At 36.4% G+C, this 16954-nt stretch overlaps 1 protein-coding gene across 2 annotated transcripts in view; it reads left to right on the top strand.

Moving 5' to 3' along the window:
• Window positions 1-10873: 10873 nt before the first annotated feature.
• LOC108242680 (voltage-dependent calcium channel gamma-4 subunit-like) overlaps window positions 10874-16954 on the top strand; it is an 11981-nt gene continuing 5900 nt past the window's right edge. The window contains exons 1-3 of one of the 2 annotated variants that reach the window (XM_017427678.3): window positions 10874-10992; window positions 11263-11580; window positions 15589-15840. In XM_017427678.3, the coding sequence (XP_017283167.1) occupies window positions 11550-11580; window positions 15589-15840 (283 nt within the window). In that variant the 5' untranslated portion in view covers window positions 10874-10992; window positions 11263-11549. Of the gene's footprint in view, window positions 10993-11188; window positions 11581-15588; window positions 15841-16954 lie in introns of both variants that reach the window. The other variant, XM_017427677.2, reaches the window with a different exon arrangement.

Here is a 16954-nt window from a genome sequence, read left to right as displayed (position 1 = left end):
AAAGGCAGGTGGGTGAAAGGATGACTCACTGCTGATGCTGAGTCTGAGATGAAGACAGGCGTCTAACAAAATTTTTAACATGCTTTGAGGGAGCATGGAAGGGGAGGAATGAGGAATATGATGATTCGTAGCAATTACTTGAGGGGTTTTTGACAGGTCCCTTCATCATCAGGGTCATGATACACAGGCTACAGAGTGAAGCAGCACAGGAAACAGGAACTTCCACCATGTTGTTCATCTTTTATTATTAAAAGGTCCTTATTGCAAACATTTCAAACACAGAAAAGGTTATCCTGAGCTATATGAAATGGTGCAGTTTAAAAGAATCTACTCCAGGTCCACACTTAATGTAAATGAAGTATTCAGCTCAATCTGCCAAAAAAAACACGTGGAAGCTTGAGTCACATGATTGACTCAAGTTATTCTGGCCGTATTCTGTGTTGGTAAACAAATATGGTGGAACTGGATAAGCATAGAATATCAGAGAAGATGTTTAAGTAAAAATAGAAGAAAAGAGAAATATTAAGTAAGACATCTGTCGAGGAAACCAGAGCTCTGCATTCAAACACAAAACTTTTTCATTCTGACCTGTTTTCTTATCTGCATACTTTAGTTACTGAATTTGAGCGTAAATACATACCAACACATCAAAGTTGTTTGACTTCTCTAGCTTAAATAGTTCTTCCGTAGACATTATTGACCTATTTTCAGTCACTTTGGCTGTTTCTGTAGGTGAATAAATGCACGTATTTGGCAGCAGTTCAGAAATTTTGTTTACAAATTTTTCAGTTTAAGGACACATTTACCACTGATATGAGAAAAAGAAATTATACAGATTTAGTTGTTTTTTTAATCATTAATGTGTTTTTAACTGGCCTTTGTGACATTGTAACGAATACCTTTAAAAACAGAGATAAATCTCAGGAACATTTTACTCTATACTGAAATCACAAAAAGATCCAAGTTTTTCAGTGTTATTATCAGTATTTTATAATTTCTCAAGCAGTTTGTGAAAGCTTCTCAGTATGTTGTCTGCTTGAAAAAAGGCTAATGGGACAATAAAACAAGCAAACAAACAAATACTATTCTGCTACTTCCTAGGAAAAGAAATCATAAAATCAGTTTCTTGTTGAATGAAGCTCCAAATTAGTTTTTACAAGATTTGTTTCATGGCTGTAAAATATATATTTAACAATCTAAAATAAAAAGGAAACTGGAAATGGCTCCTAATATGTTGGATAACTTGTTTGCCTGTCAGGTCATACGGATTCAGCTTTGCAAAACATTCTTCATCTAAAACCATTTATCTGTGCAGGTTTGAAAAATAACTTGGATTTGCATGAAAACACAAGGAATGTCACATTAGGTCATGTTTTTTAAAGATCAGGGCTGGTTTCATCTATTGCCTGTGTGTCATGACCTACTGATATAATTATTAAACACACACTGAAGAGTAAACTGTGTATGCATAGAGATTTATATTCTAGATTGATTCTTGTATAAATTCTTCTGTCCTTTCTTCTACAGTTTTAACGAAACATATGCTATTAGAGCCTAATCTCTATTTATTTTAGAGATTCTAGCTGATGGACTTTTCAATTTATTTGTATTCAAAGTAGGACGATTCGGGAATGAATGTTCTATCATTTCTGGAATGAAACTGAAGACGTGACTCAGAGACATTTCCGGATTTGAGCTCCAACGGGAAAACTTCTGTGGGAGCATTACAAGGTTTCATGAACAAACAGAGACTGTCTCTTCCTGTGGAGATTACCAACAGTACAATCAAAGTGAAAGACTTGAAGTTTTAGTAGTTATGGTCTAAGTGTAAAGATAAAATGTCTTAAAGCCGAGTTAAGACTGCTTTTTACTTTGAATCAGTTTAATTAAAAAAAGAAGAACTCTAGCAAGAGTCAACTTCTTGCTGACTGTTGATGTTAAGTACCAAAAATATATTAAAATATAGAATGTTAGTGTTAGTAGCTTCCAGATTTTGGCACAACACATATTCCAGTTCATACACAACTGTTTCAAGGGGTTTTCTTTGAAAGAATAAACTCACAAGTAAAAAGTATTATTTGTATTTGAGTGACACCGTGCTTCCCAACTTGACAGATTTTTATTTATTTATTTATTTATTTATTTATTTATTTATTTATTTTTAGGAATCTCACTCTTCCTGGTTTATTAAGCAGTCAAAGAACCCAAACACTGAATATCTGAAAAGAAAAAGAAAAAGAAATAGCACTTTGAAGAACTCAATCTTAGATAAGGAGCAAACTGAAAATCTGAGGTCACTTTTCTTGGTTTTTGTTTAATGTGATGACTTCTGTAGTGTTAATACAAAAAAAAATGTTTGTTAAAAAAAAAAAACAGTTCAAAATGCAGCTCTTCATAGTCAGTAAGGCAGTTTCTCACTTGGCTTGAGGCTGCCGGTGACTAGTTGGTGAGCAGAATTCACGAGGGAGTCTCCAAACTGTCACAACATTTGGCTTCTCAGTTTCTTCATGCCATCAGTAGAGGCTCGCCGCTTTTGAATTTTGCAGATTTTCTCTTAAAATAGCCAGAGTCATGGCAGGTGTCTCAAACTTGTCTCAAACCCTTCTCAGTTTTGTCTCCCACCCATCTTGAGAGCATGCATGGAAGCTCTCCTCTCACAGAAAACGGATCCAAATCTAAACACCACTCTGCTAAAAACTGGTCCACGTCTGCCCATCTTCATTTTAAAAGTTTACCCCAGTAGATGAATTAATGAATGTGGGGCTGACTTCCAAGGTGGACACGAAGAGAGCCGATGTGTGAAGAGCTGGGCAGTGAAATTACATACACTGAAAACTGTTGAGTCAAAAACAGTCCTATTTGTAACCCAGCTTTGGGTCAAATTTGAACCAAGCCAACCCTGGGTAGTTTTAACTCAGCAGCGCTGGTTTATCAGTTTGACCCAGCACAATGAATTCAGTTTCCTACACAAAATGGGTTAAAATTAATAATCTGTTGAATTCAAGATAGTAAAAGTTTAGCTACCTGTTGCTAACAGCTCTTAGAATCAGCTAGCTAGCACCAACTAAAGTTATTTTTTGGAAACTAAACTCACTCTCTGAGTATAAACTAAAGTGATCAACAAAGCCAACCAGGTTAAACATCTTACAAGTTAGTTTTTACCATCTTGCCTTTACTTATTACATCCTGAAGTAGAGGTCCAGTCGTGTTAAATTTGGTCAACTTTTTGCTTGAAATGGCGGACTGTGAAGGACGACAGGCCTCATCACCAAACCAAGCATTGGGTCAAACTTTCTGACACAATATTTGGTCAAACCAATCCAATAGCTTCACCCCAGAAATTGAGTAATCAAAACTGCTGTGATAACAAACAATGATTGTTTCTTCACAGTGATTGTGTGCGTGCACGCCCTAGAATGAAGTTTTGTGAGCTGTGACAAAAAAAAAAGCTGTGATTTTTAAAAATTGGCTTCTCAAATCGTGACAACAAGGCTGTTATCCACAAACACTCAGAATTCAGAGATTGAAGCAAAAACATGAAGTATTTTCTTGCAATGAGTCAAGTTTGAGTCGCCAACTCTTCCACAGTTGAAGCCCAGTGAGATACAACCTTTATTTCTTTCTGTATCAAACGGCTGAAACTATGTGAACCATTTTCTAACCCCTTATCTTGTATTTATGTTGACTTTAAAGTTTAGGGCTTCTGCTTTCTTGCCAACATTGAAAATACATTTTTTATTAACTGAATTAACGCAAATACTACGAACAAAATTCTAAAAGTATAAAATGTTTTTGTGTGTGTGTGTTTGTTTGGCTCCTGTCTGTTTTGTTTTGTTTCACAGTGACTTTAGTGATTACTTTATGTAGCAACAAACAAGCGTACATTAAGGCCTCATTTGTAGCCATTTTTAGATTTATGTGGGAAAATGTGATGCTTACAAGCTGCAGCACTGCTTAACAAAAGCATTGTAGCAAATTATTTGCAGTGTCATTAGCACAGTTTATGATTCTTTATTACATAATAATAGAATAAGAAATTATTTAAGTGCTGATAAGAGCTTTTGCAGAGATTTTTTTTTTTTTTTTTGAACCGGCAAAGTTGAACATCTATGCTTATGAGCACATGCATAAAACACACCGGCTCAGAAGGTTTTATGTGTTTATGTAGCTGACCTCAAAGTTTTTATGTCTTCATGCACAACCATCTGAACCAGCAGCGTTTGTTTGAAGACACTGCTGCAGAGAAACCGAGCTGAACTTTGAAACATTCACTTTTTCAAAGCAGACATTTATTTAAACTGTGATTTGGGTGTAAATATTCTTACTGTCTCCTCAGTATCCAAACAACCCAGGAAGACAAGGAAGAGGACATTTAATTTATGTCTGGAGTCAGTTATATTGGACTCACTCAGTATGTGTTATGTAACAATAATTAACGGGGTTGTTTCAATGCTGAACTTTTGCTTTTGCCATGCTTGAAGGTTTGCAGGATTGTTATTTGCCAGCAGTGTTATGTTAACGTTTAAACCAATAAAATTTGCCTGGGTGCAGACTCTCATCCGCTTATTTGCTGAACAGACAGATTTAACAGATTTGCAGAAACTTGAATAGTTGTGAGAACATTTTGTACATAATTCAAAAAGTATAGGATAAATTAGCAGCTTCTAATGCAAATTTAAAATGTCTGTTACTGAAATGAAAAGAAAAATAAAGACAATAACTGTATTAGTTATTTGGGGCTTTGTTTTTATTTTGCATGTTTAGTCTTTAAACTTGTTCATATTTAAATAAGAGGACAATTCCCAATTAAGAAAAAAAGTAAAAAAGGTTTGAATACATTTGTTTGAAAGCTTGCGTATTTTCCTGTATATTTAAATGCCTGATAGAAATGTACTATTTTTTGGTAAGAATATTCCTAATCAAAGCTAAAACATCACTTCTAACACAACTAAACAGCTTACACAGAAAGAAATGCATCAGTGTGACAACCTTCCTTAAGCAAAAGGTAATAATGTTATTTAAGTTTAATTTATTTTTACCTTCTTTTACCCTGCATTACCCAGGGAACCCTGTGAGACCGGGTCAGAAAAGCTATTTATCTTCCAATACCTGCAATTTGACAGAAACTCTGAGGACCTAAAATGTGTTTCAAATTTAATAGGAAAAATAAATAAAGAAAGAAAGAATAAATCACAGAATGAGTCACAAAATGATTAGCTCAAAAACATATTTGCATGTTTTGATACCAGCACTTATGTAACAATTCCACATTAACACAATATGGTGTACAGTATTGTTATCAGAGAATGACTCAGTTGTTGCATAAGACATTTGCTCACTAAATCATCTTGATGTTATACAATTTCAGACTATTAAGTGATATTCACACATTTGAAGAGTCAACTGGTTTGTATTTATGTAGCTGTTCAATCGTTTATTTCATAAATCTATTAATCAAAGTGTTTATTCGAGATTAAATGAGCAGCATTGGAAACTCTTTTTCTCTGTAAAATGATTGCACTCAGTGTTTTTGTGTGAACGTTGCTGAAGATAAGCTCCTTCAGAGGAGCTGTTTGCCCTGAGTGACCTCAAAGGTGCTAAAAGTTAATAGAGATTCAGTGAAATAGCACTCAGTCCTGCTTTCAAACAGCTACCTGAGAAACAGGCTTATCAGCACAACCGAGGGCGGGCAACATGGGGATTTGAGACCAAAAAGATACTCCTACACTTTTCTGGTCCAGTTTTATTTTGGACAAGCTTATTACTTCTTTCTGATCTCAGATAGCTGGCCTGACACTAATTATAAAGTTTGAAACTTCCTCTCAGAACTTGAGTTCTTGTGGAAGTGAGACTGATGTAACAGAGCTGCTGAGCTCACAGCTGCACTTTGAGTGTGAACAGCAGGAACACGCTCTTCTCACTGGAGGGGGGGGTTTCAGGCATTTCACAGGGACAAATTTGGACAAATTCAGTCTTTCCCTAAAGTGACTTTAGACTACCAAATGAAAAGAAGCTGCAGCAGGAGTGTCAGATTTAAATAATTTAAGATGCAACGATGCTAATATGTCCGTATGACTCAGTTAACATCAGATGTGTAGAAGCACCGAGGTCAATAATATGTATTTAATAACAGAATTAAATTATAGATGGAATTTGTTCAATATGATGATACTAAGAACACTAAACTGACCTTTAAAATTAGCATAATAAGGGTCATAAGATCAGTGGGGGTGATGTGGTGCATATTTTAATGAAAGTTTCCAACATCCATCCATCCATTTTCTTTACCTGCTTCTCCTCTCTGGGTTGTGGGGAGCTGGTATCTATCTCCAGCCGTCACTCTGAAAGGGGCAGGGTACACCCTGAACAGGTCCTTTTAAAAGAAATCCACAGCTCTGCCTCAGTAGGTCCCAAAGCACCCTGGCATACCCGTCTCACCAGCTGATCACTAACTCTGTGAAATAATACAAAGCATTACCCAAATAGCCTGCAGTAATAACTTACTATTTTAATCTGTGCAGTAATCTTTAACAGTGTTTTGTTTTGTTTTTTTAATCGGCAGCATTAAATGTCAGCAGCAGTTTATGCTGAATGGCTTTCAGGGTCGCCACAAAGGAGAGCTGTTTGTCTGTGACACCAAGGCATTGATTTTTTCTCTTCTGTTTGTATTTATTGTTTTAATAAAAAAAGAAAAAAACCAACAACACTAAACTCAACTGTAATTTAAGACTCACTTCCACCCTGACCACAACATATTTACCTTAGATAATAATAATAATCTGATTTTTCCATGTGATGCTTTGTTTTTTATTTCTTATCCAGTCAGACATGTCCCTGAACCACTCACACACTCACACAAATGTCTTCTTTGCTCAGACTTTCAGGACACTCTGTGTTCCTTATTAAACCTGTAAAGTCAGTTTTTTTCATACTATCCCCCCTCCCAGACTTTATTTTCCCTCTGTGCCTCCGTCGAACTTTCAGATAGTCACATTCTTCTTCATTTCTGAGGTTTTTATTGTTCAGGGTTTTTTTTAACTCTAAATAATTCCATTTGAAAATACTTTCCAACATAAACTTGTGTTTTGCTTCTTTTTTGACAGCTTCCCTCAGGTTTGGTTTCTGAAATCACCAATAATGACTCACAGTAAATTCTTCAAAAATCAACACACTATTTAATCAGGTTCTTTTTCTTGTTGTTGTTTTTGTTTTCAGTTTTATGTTTGCCAACCCTCACTGGTCCCATTGAGAAATTATTTATAGCTGTAATTTGAATTTGGACACTGTGTGACAAATCACATGTTATCAATCAGTTCACTCAGTTATTAGTCAGATTGGTTTCTCTTAATCTCTTTTTTCAGAAAATGGAAACTAATGTTTGTAAAACAAGACTGTGCAGAAAATAATCTTCTATTCAGATTTGACATATTTTGCAGTGCTTCAGCACCCACTGAGCAATCACCAACCCCCTGCAGACACACACTTATCATGGCTCCCCCTCCGTGTGTATAATCCGTCACCTGATTGTCAAGAGGACATTAGGTTTGACCAACTTCTTGTCTCCAATCAGGATCTTCCAGAAACAAGGGAAGACAAATCAGAAAATGAAGTTTGGTTTTCTGAAAGCTCTTATTATGAAACAGACATTTAAGCAGAGAGCAGTGTTTGTTTTCTTTGTTTATTTTAGTTAAATTTCAGTCAAACGTTTAGGTATTTAGTTTGTTCAGTTTTCAAACCAACAAACGTCAAACGAATATAGAGATCTGCACAGGAGGTTTCTGTTTGAATTATTTTTAGTTGAAATTATATTTTGGATTTTACAGTGAAGAAAATCCAATAAAGTTTGATACTGACTGGTAAAACAGACACCAGACAACCATAAAATCTTTACATTTCACTGAAAGAAGATGTTTGATATCAACAGTAACTTTACTAAATAAACTTCCTCTATTCTGTTCACTCTGTTGCTTTTAAATTAACAGGGTTTTTTTTCATGTTTTGGTGATTTAGCAGAATCGGTGTAATTTCTGAAGTCGTCAGACATCTTGTCTGATTCGTTTAGATACTCTGTTTGCACCACCAGCGAGCCCTTAGAGCCTGTTTGTTTCCTGATGTGCTTCAGGAGAGCCCTGCCCTCCACTCTGGCAGCTCAAAACACTTTTATTATCACAGTTTTGAATGCTAAATAACAATGTCTGACTTCCTGTTTGTGTCTGTCTGTTGTCACTGATTGCAGACCTCTCGTGATTTCTGTGCGTGAGCCTCAAAATTCTCCGATCAAGATGCTAAATGCAGCACTTAAAGGCTTTTATGTAGTTCCTCTGATGGACACTAGATGGGCAAACACAACACTCAGATTGTTTCACATCCAAAACTCTCAAAACTGTCTTCTGTAGAAACCTTCAACAGATGCAAAAAGCAAAAGTAATGTGAAATGTTTTCAGGGTTAAAAACTCTCTCTGACTGTGAAGTCATTTTGGTTGGTTTTGAACTTTTTTCTGTCTGATTTGATCATCTTAAATTACATAAATATGTTTAATTCAGTCTTATTTTTTATTTGTCAAAATGTTTGTTATGTGAATTTGTGCAATTTTCCTGGGGCTTTTTTTGTATTCTTGGGTCACAAGCATTGTCCTCTGTGTTTGTTGAATGCTTCAATATTTAAATTTTCTGAAAGTGTATTTAGTTTTTTTTTCAGTGGTCACAATTTATGTTTAAACCTGTGTGAATTTTAAAAGTCAAAAGTAGACAGATTAAAATTTGATTCCTTAAAATGTATCCCCACAAACAATAAATGATTTATGTGGGAACGTCAGCCTCAGATGTCAGCTTCAGGATCGACTGTCTGGAAATAATCAGATTTTACCAACAATACATCTTTTCATTTAGACAATGCAAAAACACTTTTCAGTAATAATAAAGGTTTTGTTTATATTTTTACTGGTTTATGGTAAATTTGTAGCTTAAAGTGTAAAGTGTTAATATAATCTTTTGTCATATGCATGTGCTCAGATATTACATTTATCTTAGCTTTGCAGCTGGCATGGTTAAAGTTTGGGAAATATTTTGACGCAGTCACAACTTCAGTCTATATAGTGCCTTTTTACAGCAAAAGACATCTCTGGGCACTATGCAAAAGAGAAAACAAATCTAAACCATCAACCCAATTCAGATCCAGATTCAAATTCAGTCACAGGCAATTCAATTCTTATTATTCCCAGTTAGTAAAACTATCTACCTAAAGAGGCCAGCGAATTGTGTCAGATTTTACATTTGTACAATCCTCCATGAGCAGCATGTTGGGACAGTAGAAAGGAACATTTTTCTTTTAAAAGGAAGAAACCAGAACCAGAACCAGGCTCAGGATGGATGCCTTCTGCCTCAGCCAGCTGGGATTTGAGAGGACAGGAAAGAGACAGACAATCACAGAATGACTGGTTCAGGTGTTTTTATAAGAAGAAAAACAAAGAGAAACACAGGTTAATGACAGCAATAAATGAATACATAAACATGGAGAGTAAAGACTGTAAAGACAGCAGCAGAGTGAAGAAATGTGGTCAGTTTGTCCTCCAGCATTCTGAGCAGCATAACTAAAGGAGAGCTCAGGAAACCAAAACCAACCCCAACTATAGGATTTATCAAAAAGGAAATTCTTAAGCCCGGTCTTAAAAGTAAACTGGGTGTCAGCCTCACAAACAGAAACTAGAAGTTGGTTCCACAAAAGAGGAGCCTGATAACAGAAAGCTCTGCTTCCTGTTCTACTTTTAGAAACTCTGGGAACCATAAATAAACCTGCAGTCTGAGAGCAAAGTGTTCTATTAGGAAAATACAGAACAGTAAGATCCTCATTAGAAGAAAGAGCTTGGTTGTTGTGAGCTTTGTATGTTAGAAGTATAATTTCAAATTCTATTCTGAATTTTGCAGGAAGCAAAAAGCTAAAATTGGAGAAATGTGGTCTCTCCTTCTAACTCTTATGATACCTCTGGCAACATTTTGGATCAACTGAATACTTTTTATTGAGTTTATTGGACACCCAGATAATAAAGAATCACAATAGTCCAGCCTAGATGATGCTATGCAAGCACAAGGCCTGTATTATTGCTTGACTTTATAATTTCAGAGCTGGGATTTGTGTTGAGAGGGTCTAGATGTGCGATTTATTTGAAACAACTTGAGATTTCATGCCGTGTAGCTGCAGACGCCTTGTGGATTTTTCTTGCCCTGCGGTTTCAGCAACAGCTTGTAAGAAAAATAAGAAACAAAATGGTAACAAAGCCTGACCTCATGTCAGCGCTGATGGGAATTTTTCTCCCTCATGTTGAAGTGTAGGATGTAAGTCAGCTGTTCTGTTGAAATGCCCTTGAGAACGGTGTCAAAACCCTGCTTGATCTTGCAGCTTTGAAAAACCTACATTGTGCATTTCAGAGCATGAATTTGTGCTAAGTGCCTGTGATTAAGCCATCGCACCAACAGGAAGAAAGTTGGACAGATGAAACACGCCAAGACACTGTGACCGCAGCAGAAATGACTCACAAGTCTGTCATCTCTCCTGTGAATGTTCATTCCTCATCTTGTATGTGCTGTCATACATGTCCGCGACATGAACTTGTATGTTTTGGGGTGATCGGTGTGTAGAATATCCAATCTCCTCTCCTCTCTCTAATGGAATTCACACACTTTTTTTTTTTATCTCAGCAAAATCCTCTCAGCTGTTACATCCATCCTTTTACTCCCCCAACACAAACACACACACACACACACACACACACACACACACACACAAACAACACATGCATACATGCACACTTGCCAGCTTCACCATAGACTTTGGAATTCACTGTTGCCATGGCAATGGACTAGAGCACGCTCTCTCGCATCGCCTGTTCTTTTCTTTTTGCTTTCTCTCTCTCCGTGTCTCTCTGTGGAGGCAAACCAGCTTCTCTTCTTTGACAGAGGAGTGTTTTTTTGCCGCTGGCATCAGGTTTTGGATTTGTATGTATCGTTTTTCCTTGATATTTCAGTTTTAGATACAGAGATGCTTTTGTGCAGGAGCATCTTTTGGTTTCAGGACTCATGTTTTGTTTGTTAATCTAATATCCACCCACCTCATCTCATCTCCTCATCTCACTTCTTACTTTCTGTTCTCTGTCCTTTGTTTCTGTCCCTTTCTTTTTGTCTTCTCTGACAGTCTCTCTTATCTGCTCTCTACATCACCCCCTTCTAACTCCCACCTTTCCACCACATCTTCCTTGCCTCTTTCAGCAGCTAAGATGACTGCCATGACAATTCAATGAGAGGAGAGGACACTGAGTGAAGTAATCACCACTTGCAGAGAACAAACGAAGGAGTGCTCAATATAAAAAAAGAGAAAAAGTAGAGGAAGGAAGAAGTGCGAAGAGCTCAGAAGAGAGGAAGTCGCAGAGAAGCAAGGGAAGGAGAAGAGGTGAGAAAGCGAAGGATAAACGGTGGATGGAGGCGGCTCGGACCGGGGCTACCGAGCGCTCTTCACTGACGAAGACGAAGAACAGCAACAGCAGGGGGGAGAGGAGATGGAGACGAAGGGGAGAAACATGCCTTCAGGTAAGATGCTCACACACTCATGTGCTCTGACCTGCATCCTGAGACACATGTGGATTCACATGTGTTCAAATTCATGTACATGACTCTCATGGGGTGCTTTTGTAAACCCAGAAATAATTATGAAAATGCGCACATGAACAGTCATACAGGAAACCACCCTTTAACACACACACACACAGACACACACAGACACACACCAAGCGTGCCAGAGTGCAGATGTCTGTATTCAGAGGGCATGTAGAATGGCACAAACATTTGTTCATACTCAAATCAGAAATGGCTGAAAGGCTGCTGACAGATGAAGAAATAAAAAATCAGGAACAAAAAACTGTCAAGAAAACAAAATCTAAATCTGTTTTTTGTTGTTGTTGTTTAATATAATTTGTATCATCTTTACATGCACATCGTCTCTGCATAACAGATTATCTCTTTTTAGTTGCAGCAGCTTTGGTTGGTTGAATCCTCTGACTTATTTCTAAAGGTTAGCCAATCAGGATCAATTGCAGCTGGAAAGAGGTTGTCACCGCTCGTTTTCACAAAATGCATCATAATTTTGACTTTTACAGGCTTTCAACACCGTATCAAAAAATTCTACAAATGATTAATATTTAAATTCAACCAACACTTTTACAAGTTTTCTCTTTAGAGGTTGATCTTTAGAAATCGAGCTTCTGATGGCGGCTATACAACACAGATCTTAGGGGGCATTTTTTGTCATTTTGTATTTTTAATTTAGCAAAATTTACCAATAATGTCATAACTTAAACATATATTTAACAACCCTTAGAATAACTTGTACATTTAAAAATAACAGAAGAGCATCTGTGCCTTAAAAAATAAATTGTGGGCTCCAATAAGCTGGTTGTAGCAGCTGCTGCTGCATCTTCACTTTCCTACTTGGTAATTAGTTAGGTATGCACAAGCATGGCTGACTGACAATTTTTTGGTTGATTAATTGCTTTGATGATTAATCTGTCTGCTGATTAATCAATGTGCTTCTAATTCTGTTTGTTGCAACCTGAAATCTGGTTTTAGATCCATATATACTATAAAAATGTGTTTAAAGTAAAATTAATACAAGCAAACATTTCTATTTCAAGATGAAAATTATCAACAAGTTCATTCACTGGCATCCTTAAAAGAATCTCAAACCTTTAGGTATTTTGGCAGGTAAAAAGTAAAGCAACAGTTATTTTTTTTCCCTAAAATAAGTGTCTCAATTTAAACTGACAGGTCTATAGAGTCCTTAATGAGCTTTCTGTTCACCATTAAAAAATGTGACTCATCCTGTGTGATGGACTCTGAATCAGTGATATTAAAAGGTTTCCATGTTGCCAGGTTGGATTAAAAATAAACATCTCTAAAAGCACAAGACATGCTTTTTATTTGTATAAAACTGATTATGAAGATGGTAGATGGTAGTTAAATAGAAAGACATTATGAACCATTTGAGAGTCAACCTCTGTTCTACATCATGACACGAATGAAAACATGTTTAAAATAGTTAAAAGTAACAAACAAAATAAACCAACATGTCATTTTTTATACTAAATGTCCTTGAGATAATTATTCTATCTCATTATTTGATGCTGTAACATCTTTGTATGTTTTTTCTGAATTTATCTGATGCATATTCTGTCAGGGGGGTCATGTTCTGATCGCAGAACCAGCAGCTTGTTGTTTCAGGATTGCTGTTGCTGTTGGGTTACCAAGAAAACAACCAACAGGGGCCACTGAAGGAACCCAAATAATACAAAAGCCATCTGTGGGATCAATATTTCCTGTGTGGTTTGTTTACATTAACCTTCTAGAATCATCTGAAATGGTTGCTCGGGTCTATGAGAAAATGGAAGTTTTCTTTTTTCTGCTAAAATGGCTGAAATCATTCTGAGCAGCTAAATGGTTAAATGGAGTCCTACAGATGCAGAGTCCTCCCCTGCCATTTCTACTTTCATTTATGTTTCCTGGAGCAAAACAAATGTGTTGCTTTTTTTTCTTGTTGTGTCTCAGTGTCCAGCTTAGACTTCAAATGTTCTTCTCTCTCCTGTTCCCCTTTTCTTCTAAGAATATTTACTCTGACCTTCATCATCAGCTGCTCCTCTCATCACTATATTTTTTTATATTTCGTTACCTTTTTTACTTCCCCTCGTGTATTTCTGAGACACAAAATGTCCCTAGTTGTCTTATTCTTAACCTTGAATTCAATTAATTTTTTTACTATTATTTTCCCTAATGTTGATTTCAGTGTAGATTCTGAATATTTATGCAAAACACACACATACTCATACTTAACATTTACACAGTAATGTATAGAAAATTCCTTTAGATATGTGTATGCAGAAAAAAATAATAGTAATAAAAAAAGAATAAACAAATAAATTAACAGGGATAAAACCAGTCATATGTTGGCTTACAGGTCAAAATTCAAGGAGTTCTGCTCAATCAATAAATTAACTTATGAACTCTGTTTTGAAAATGAAATTATAAACTAAAAGCAATTTACATTTTCAAATAATTTAAGTCCATTTGGAGTTCTCCTGCAACCTTGTTAGCAGTTTTATATTTTGTTTAAGCTGCAGGTTTGGCATTTTGTTTTTAGCTGGCTGTCTCCTGCCAACATTTATTCACCTTTTTCGGCCATGTTTGATGTGTTTTGATTAAAAACTGCTCAAGTGTGTTCATGCAGGATGCAATGAAAAGAGCTAACCCCACCAGCACCTGCAGTGAACCCACGAGGGACAGAAGTTCTATTAAAGCATAAATATTTTGACAGTTCAATTCACAGTCTGTAGCAAAATGAAGAAAGAGTTGCAGGCTCTTTTTGAGGCTTGGTATTTATTTCCAAAGGCAAAGCTTTTACCTGTGTCTATATGTGTGAGCTTGCATGTGTTTGTTTGTACCATTATCAAAATATCTCATAAACCACTTGATAATTTTATATAAAACTCTTAGAAATAATTATTACATTTATTGTACATTTACTTCTAATTAACTTTTGCAGGTAGTGCAATTCAAGATGGCCACCACAGCAATACAACCTTAACAATCACAGAAATTGCTGTAAATTAATTAGTTATACACATGTTGAGCACTATCCACTGTGCAACATATTGGCTTAAAATGATAGCGTTAACTGTTGCAGTCAATACTGTCTGTTCGCAAATTACCTTAAAGACCACCTGATAGATTCTGATGAAACGTTCAAAAAGTTATCACTACATGCACATCTACAAATGATTGATATTTGGAATCAATCTAAATCAAGATGGCCACCTTAGTTAATGAAACAAAAAAAAGTCTGAAACTTACTCAGAATTACACATAGGAAAAGTTTATGTGGTGGTAACTGAGAACCATCCTCAGCACATATGACAAGCATTAGTACATGTTGTAAGATATGGCTATGGTGGCCATCTTAAGTTAAAACTCTGTCATGAGAAGTGATGGGCAATATGCATTCCTTTAAGGATTGTTAGGCTTTTTATTTTCACAGATATTCATTTATTTAGGATATTTTTAATTAATATACTGTGAATGAAATAAAAATAAATCTGAACCCTGAAATTAGTTAGAATTAGAATTAAACCAAACCTGCTCACCTAAAACCCAGTGCTAACTAAGAAAATCACAGCAAAGAATCATGGGAGAAATAATCAGAACAGACAATCATGTGGGCAGATAATGGTGCTGGTAGTACTGACAGAACTCCTGCTGGTCTTCACCAAAGGTCATGTGTTACATAATGTTCTTCAGAACAACTTATTTGGGATGTTTCACAAGATTTAGTTTTTCACAGGATGGGCTTTAATAAATGAACAGTTATCATGAAGTGTTTTGGTGACAAGAAGAAGGGATGACAAAACCACTTCAACATTCAGATGATGTGTTGAAGGTTTTCAGAAGAATATAAAGCAGAAAAATATTAAGATATTTTATTTACAGTCTCTTGGAATAACTGTGTGCTCTGGTCAGACAAACACGTTGTTTTTGTTCTTTGCTGTTTCTCAGAAATTAGTTTCCTTCCACGCCCAGCCCTGGTTTGGTGTGAACGAGGCATCCAGGTGCTGCTGACCACCATGGGGGCGTTTGCAGCTTTCGCTCTCATGACGGTGGCCATCGGTACCGATTACTGGCTTTACGCCCGCGCCTTCATCTGCAACAGCACAGCCAACTCTTCCCAGGAGGACTCCAACAACAAGGACAAGAAAGACCCCGGCGCTCTCACCCACTCCGGCCTCTGGAGGATTTGCTGCCTGGAAGGTACAGCTGGTGGAAGTGTGTGTGTTAGTGTCTGTGTGTGTTTAGTACTCTGAAAGAACGGTCTGTGTGATGAGTGAATGTGCTTTCTCGTGTCTCGTGGAGGTCAGCGTCCTCATCAGTGTAATCAGACCAGACAGAAATAGGTGTTCTCTAACTTACAAACACAACCACATGTCACATACACAAGCAGTGATACATTGCTCTAATTCTGTTTGACATTTTTTTCTACTTATTAATAGTTTTTGTTAGAATGAAAGAATTAGCTGCCTCTGAATCATATTGTTGTTATCATATTTTGAGCTTTCAGATAATAAAAATGACAAGATCTGTCTAAAGACAATTATTTTTTTATGTACATTTATAATACATTTTATAGTTGATTGAATGCTGAGTTTTTTGAGTAAACAATGCCTCTTATTATCCTACAATTCCTGGCCTACAGTCTGAATGAAAAGTGAAAGCCAGAGGAGTTACTATGTTTATCCAATTTGTCTGACTGAAAGGGTTTTTGCTAATAAGAATTAATGATCAATAATCAGCAGCTTCAGTCTCCTGCATATCAATAGATTTGTGCTGCTGTCCGTGGTGCTGAAGTAGTAAACATATTTGAAATGAAAGAAATTATTTGCATTTTTTACTTTCTATATTTGTCTTGCCAGGAATGCTAAGTGGTCCACACTTATGTAGCACCTTTATAACCTCTCCAGGTTCTACTAAGTGCTTTACAAGGTTTCTCATCCACACACACTCATTCATTGCTTTCTAATATATATTTCACACTTTATATAGAGCAGTTTTTAAAATATATTTCATTCATACACTGATAGGCATGTCAGGGGCACTAAGGGTTTCAGTGTTTTGCCTAAAGACACATTAGAGTGCTGCAGGAGCTGGGGATCAAACCCCCAGACCTCCGATTAGAGGAGGACCTCCTTAGCCACTGAGCCAAGTCGCACCTAAAACAACCAGTGAAATACATACATTTGTAATTATGCACTTATGTCCAGTATATGTCTAAGAAATTTAAGTTTTTATATTTTTGTTACAGTAGCTGTTTAGTTGGGGTTCCTGTAAAGTCTAACTAACATAAAAAGCAGGCAGGTTGTTGCTGTGA

Source organism: Kryptolebias marmoratus, linkage group LG5 (genome assembly GCF_001649575.2).
Source record: "Kryptolebias marmoratus isolate JLee-2015 linkage group LG5, ASM164957v2, whole genome shotgun sequence".
NCBI classification, from domain to species: Eukaryota; Metazoa; Chordata; class Actinopteri; order Cyprinodontiformes; family Rivulidae; genus Kryptolebias; species Kryptolebias marmoratus.
The sequence above is the reverse complement of the archived record's forward strand: the minus strand, read 5'-3'. Positions and strand labels throughout refer to the sequence as shown.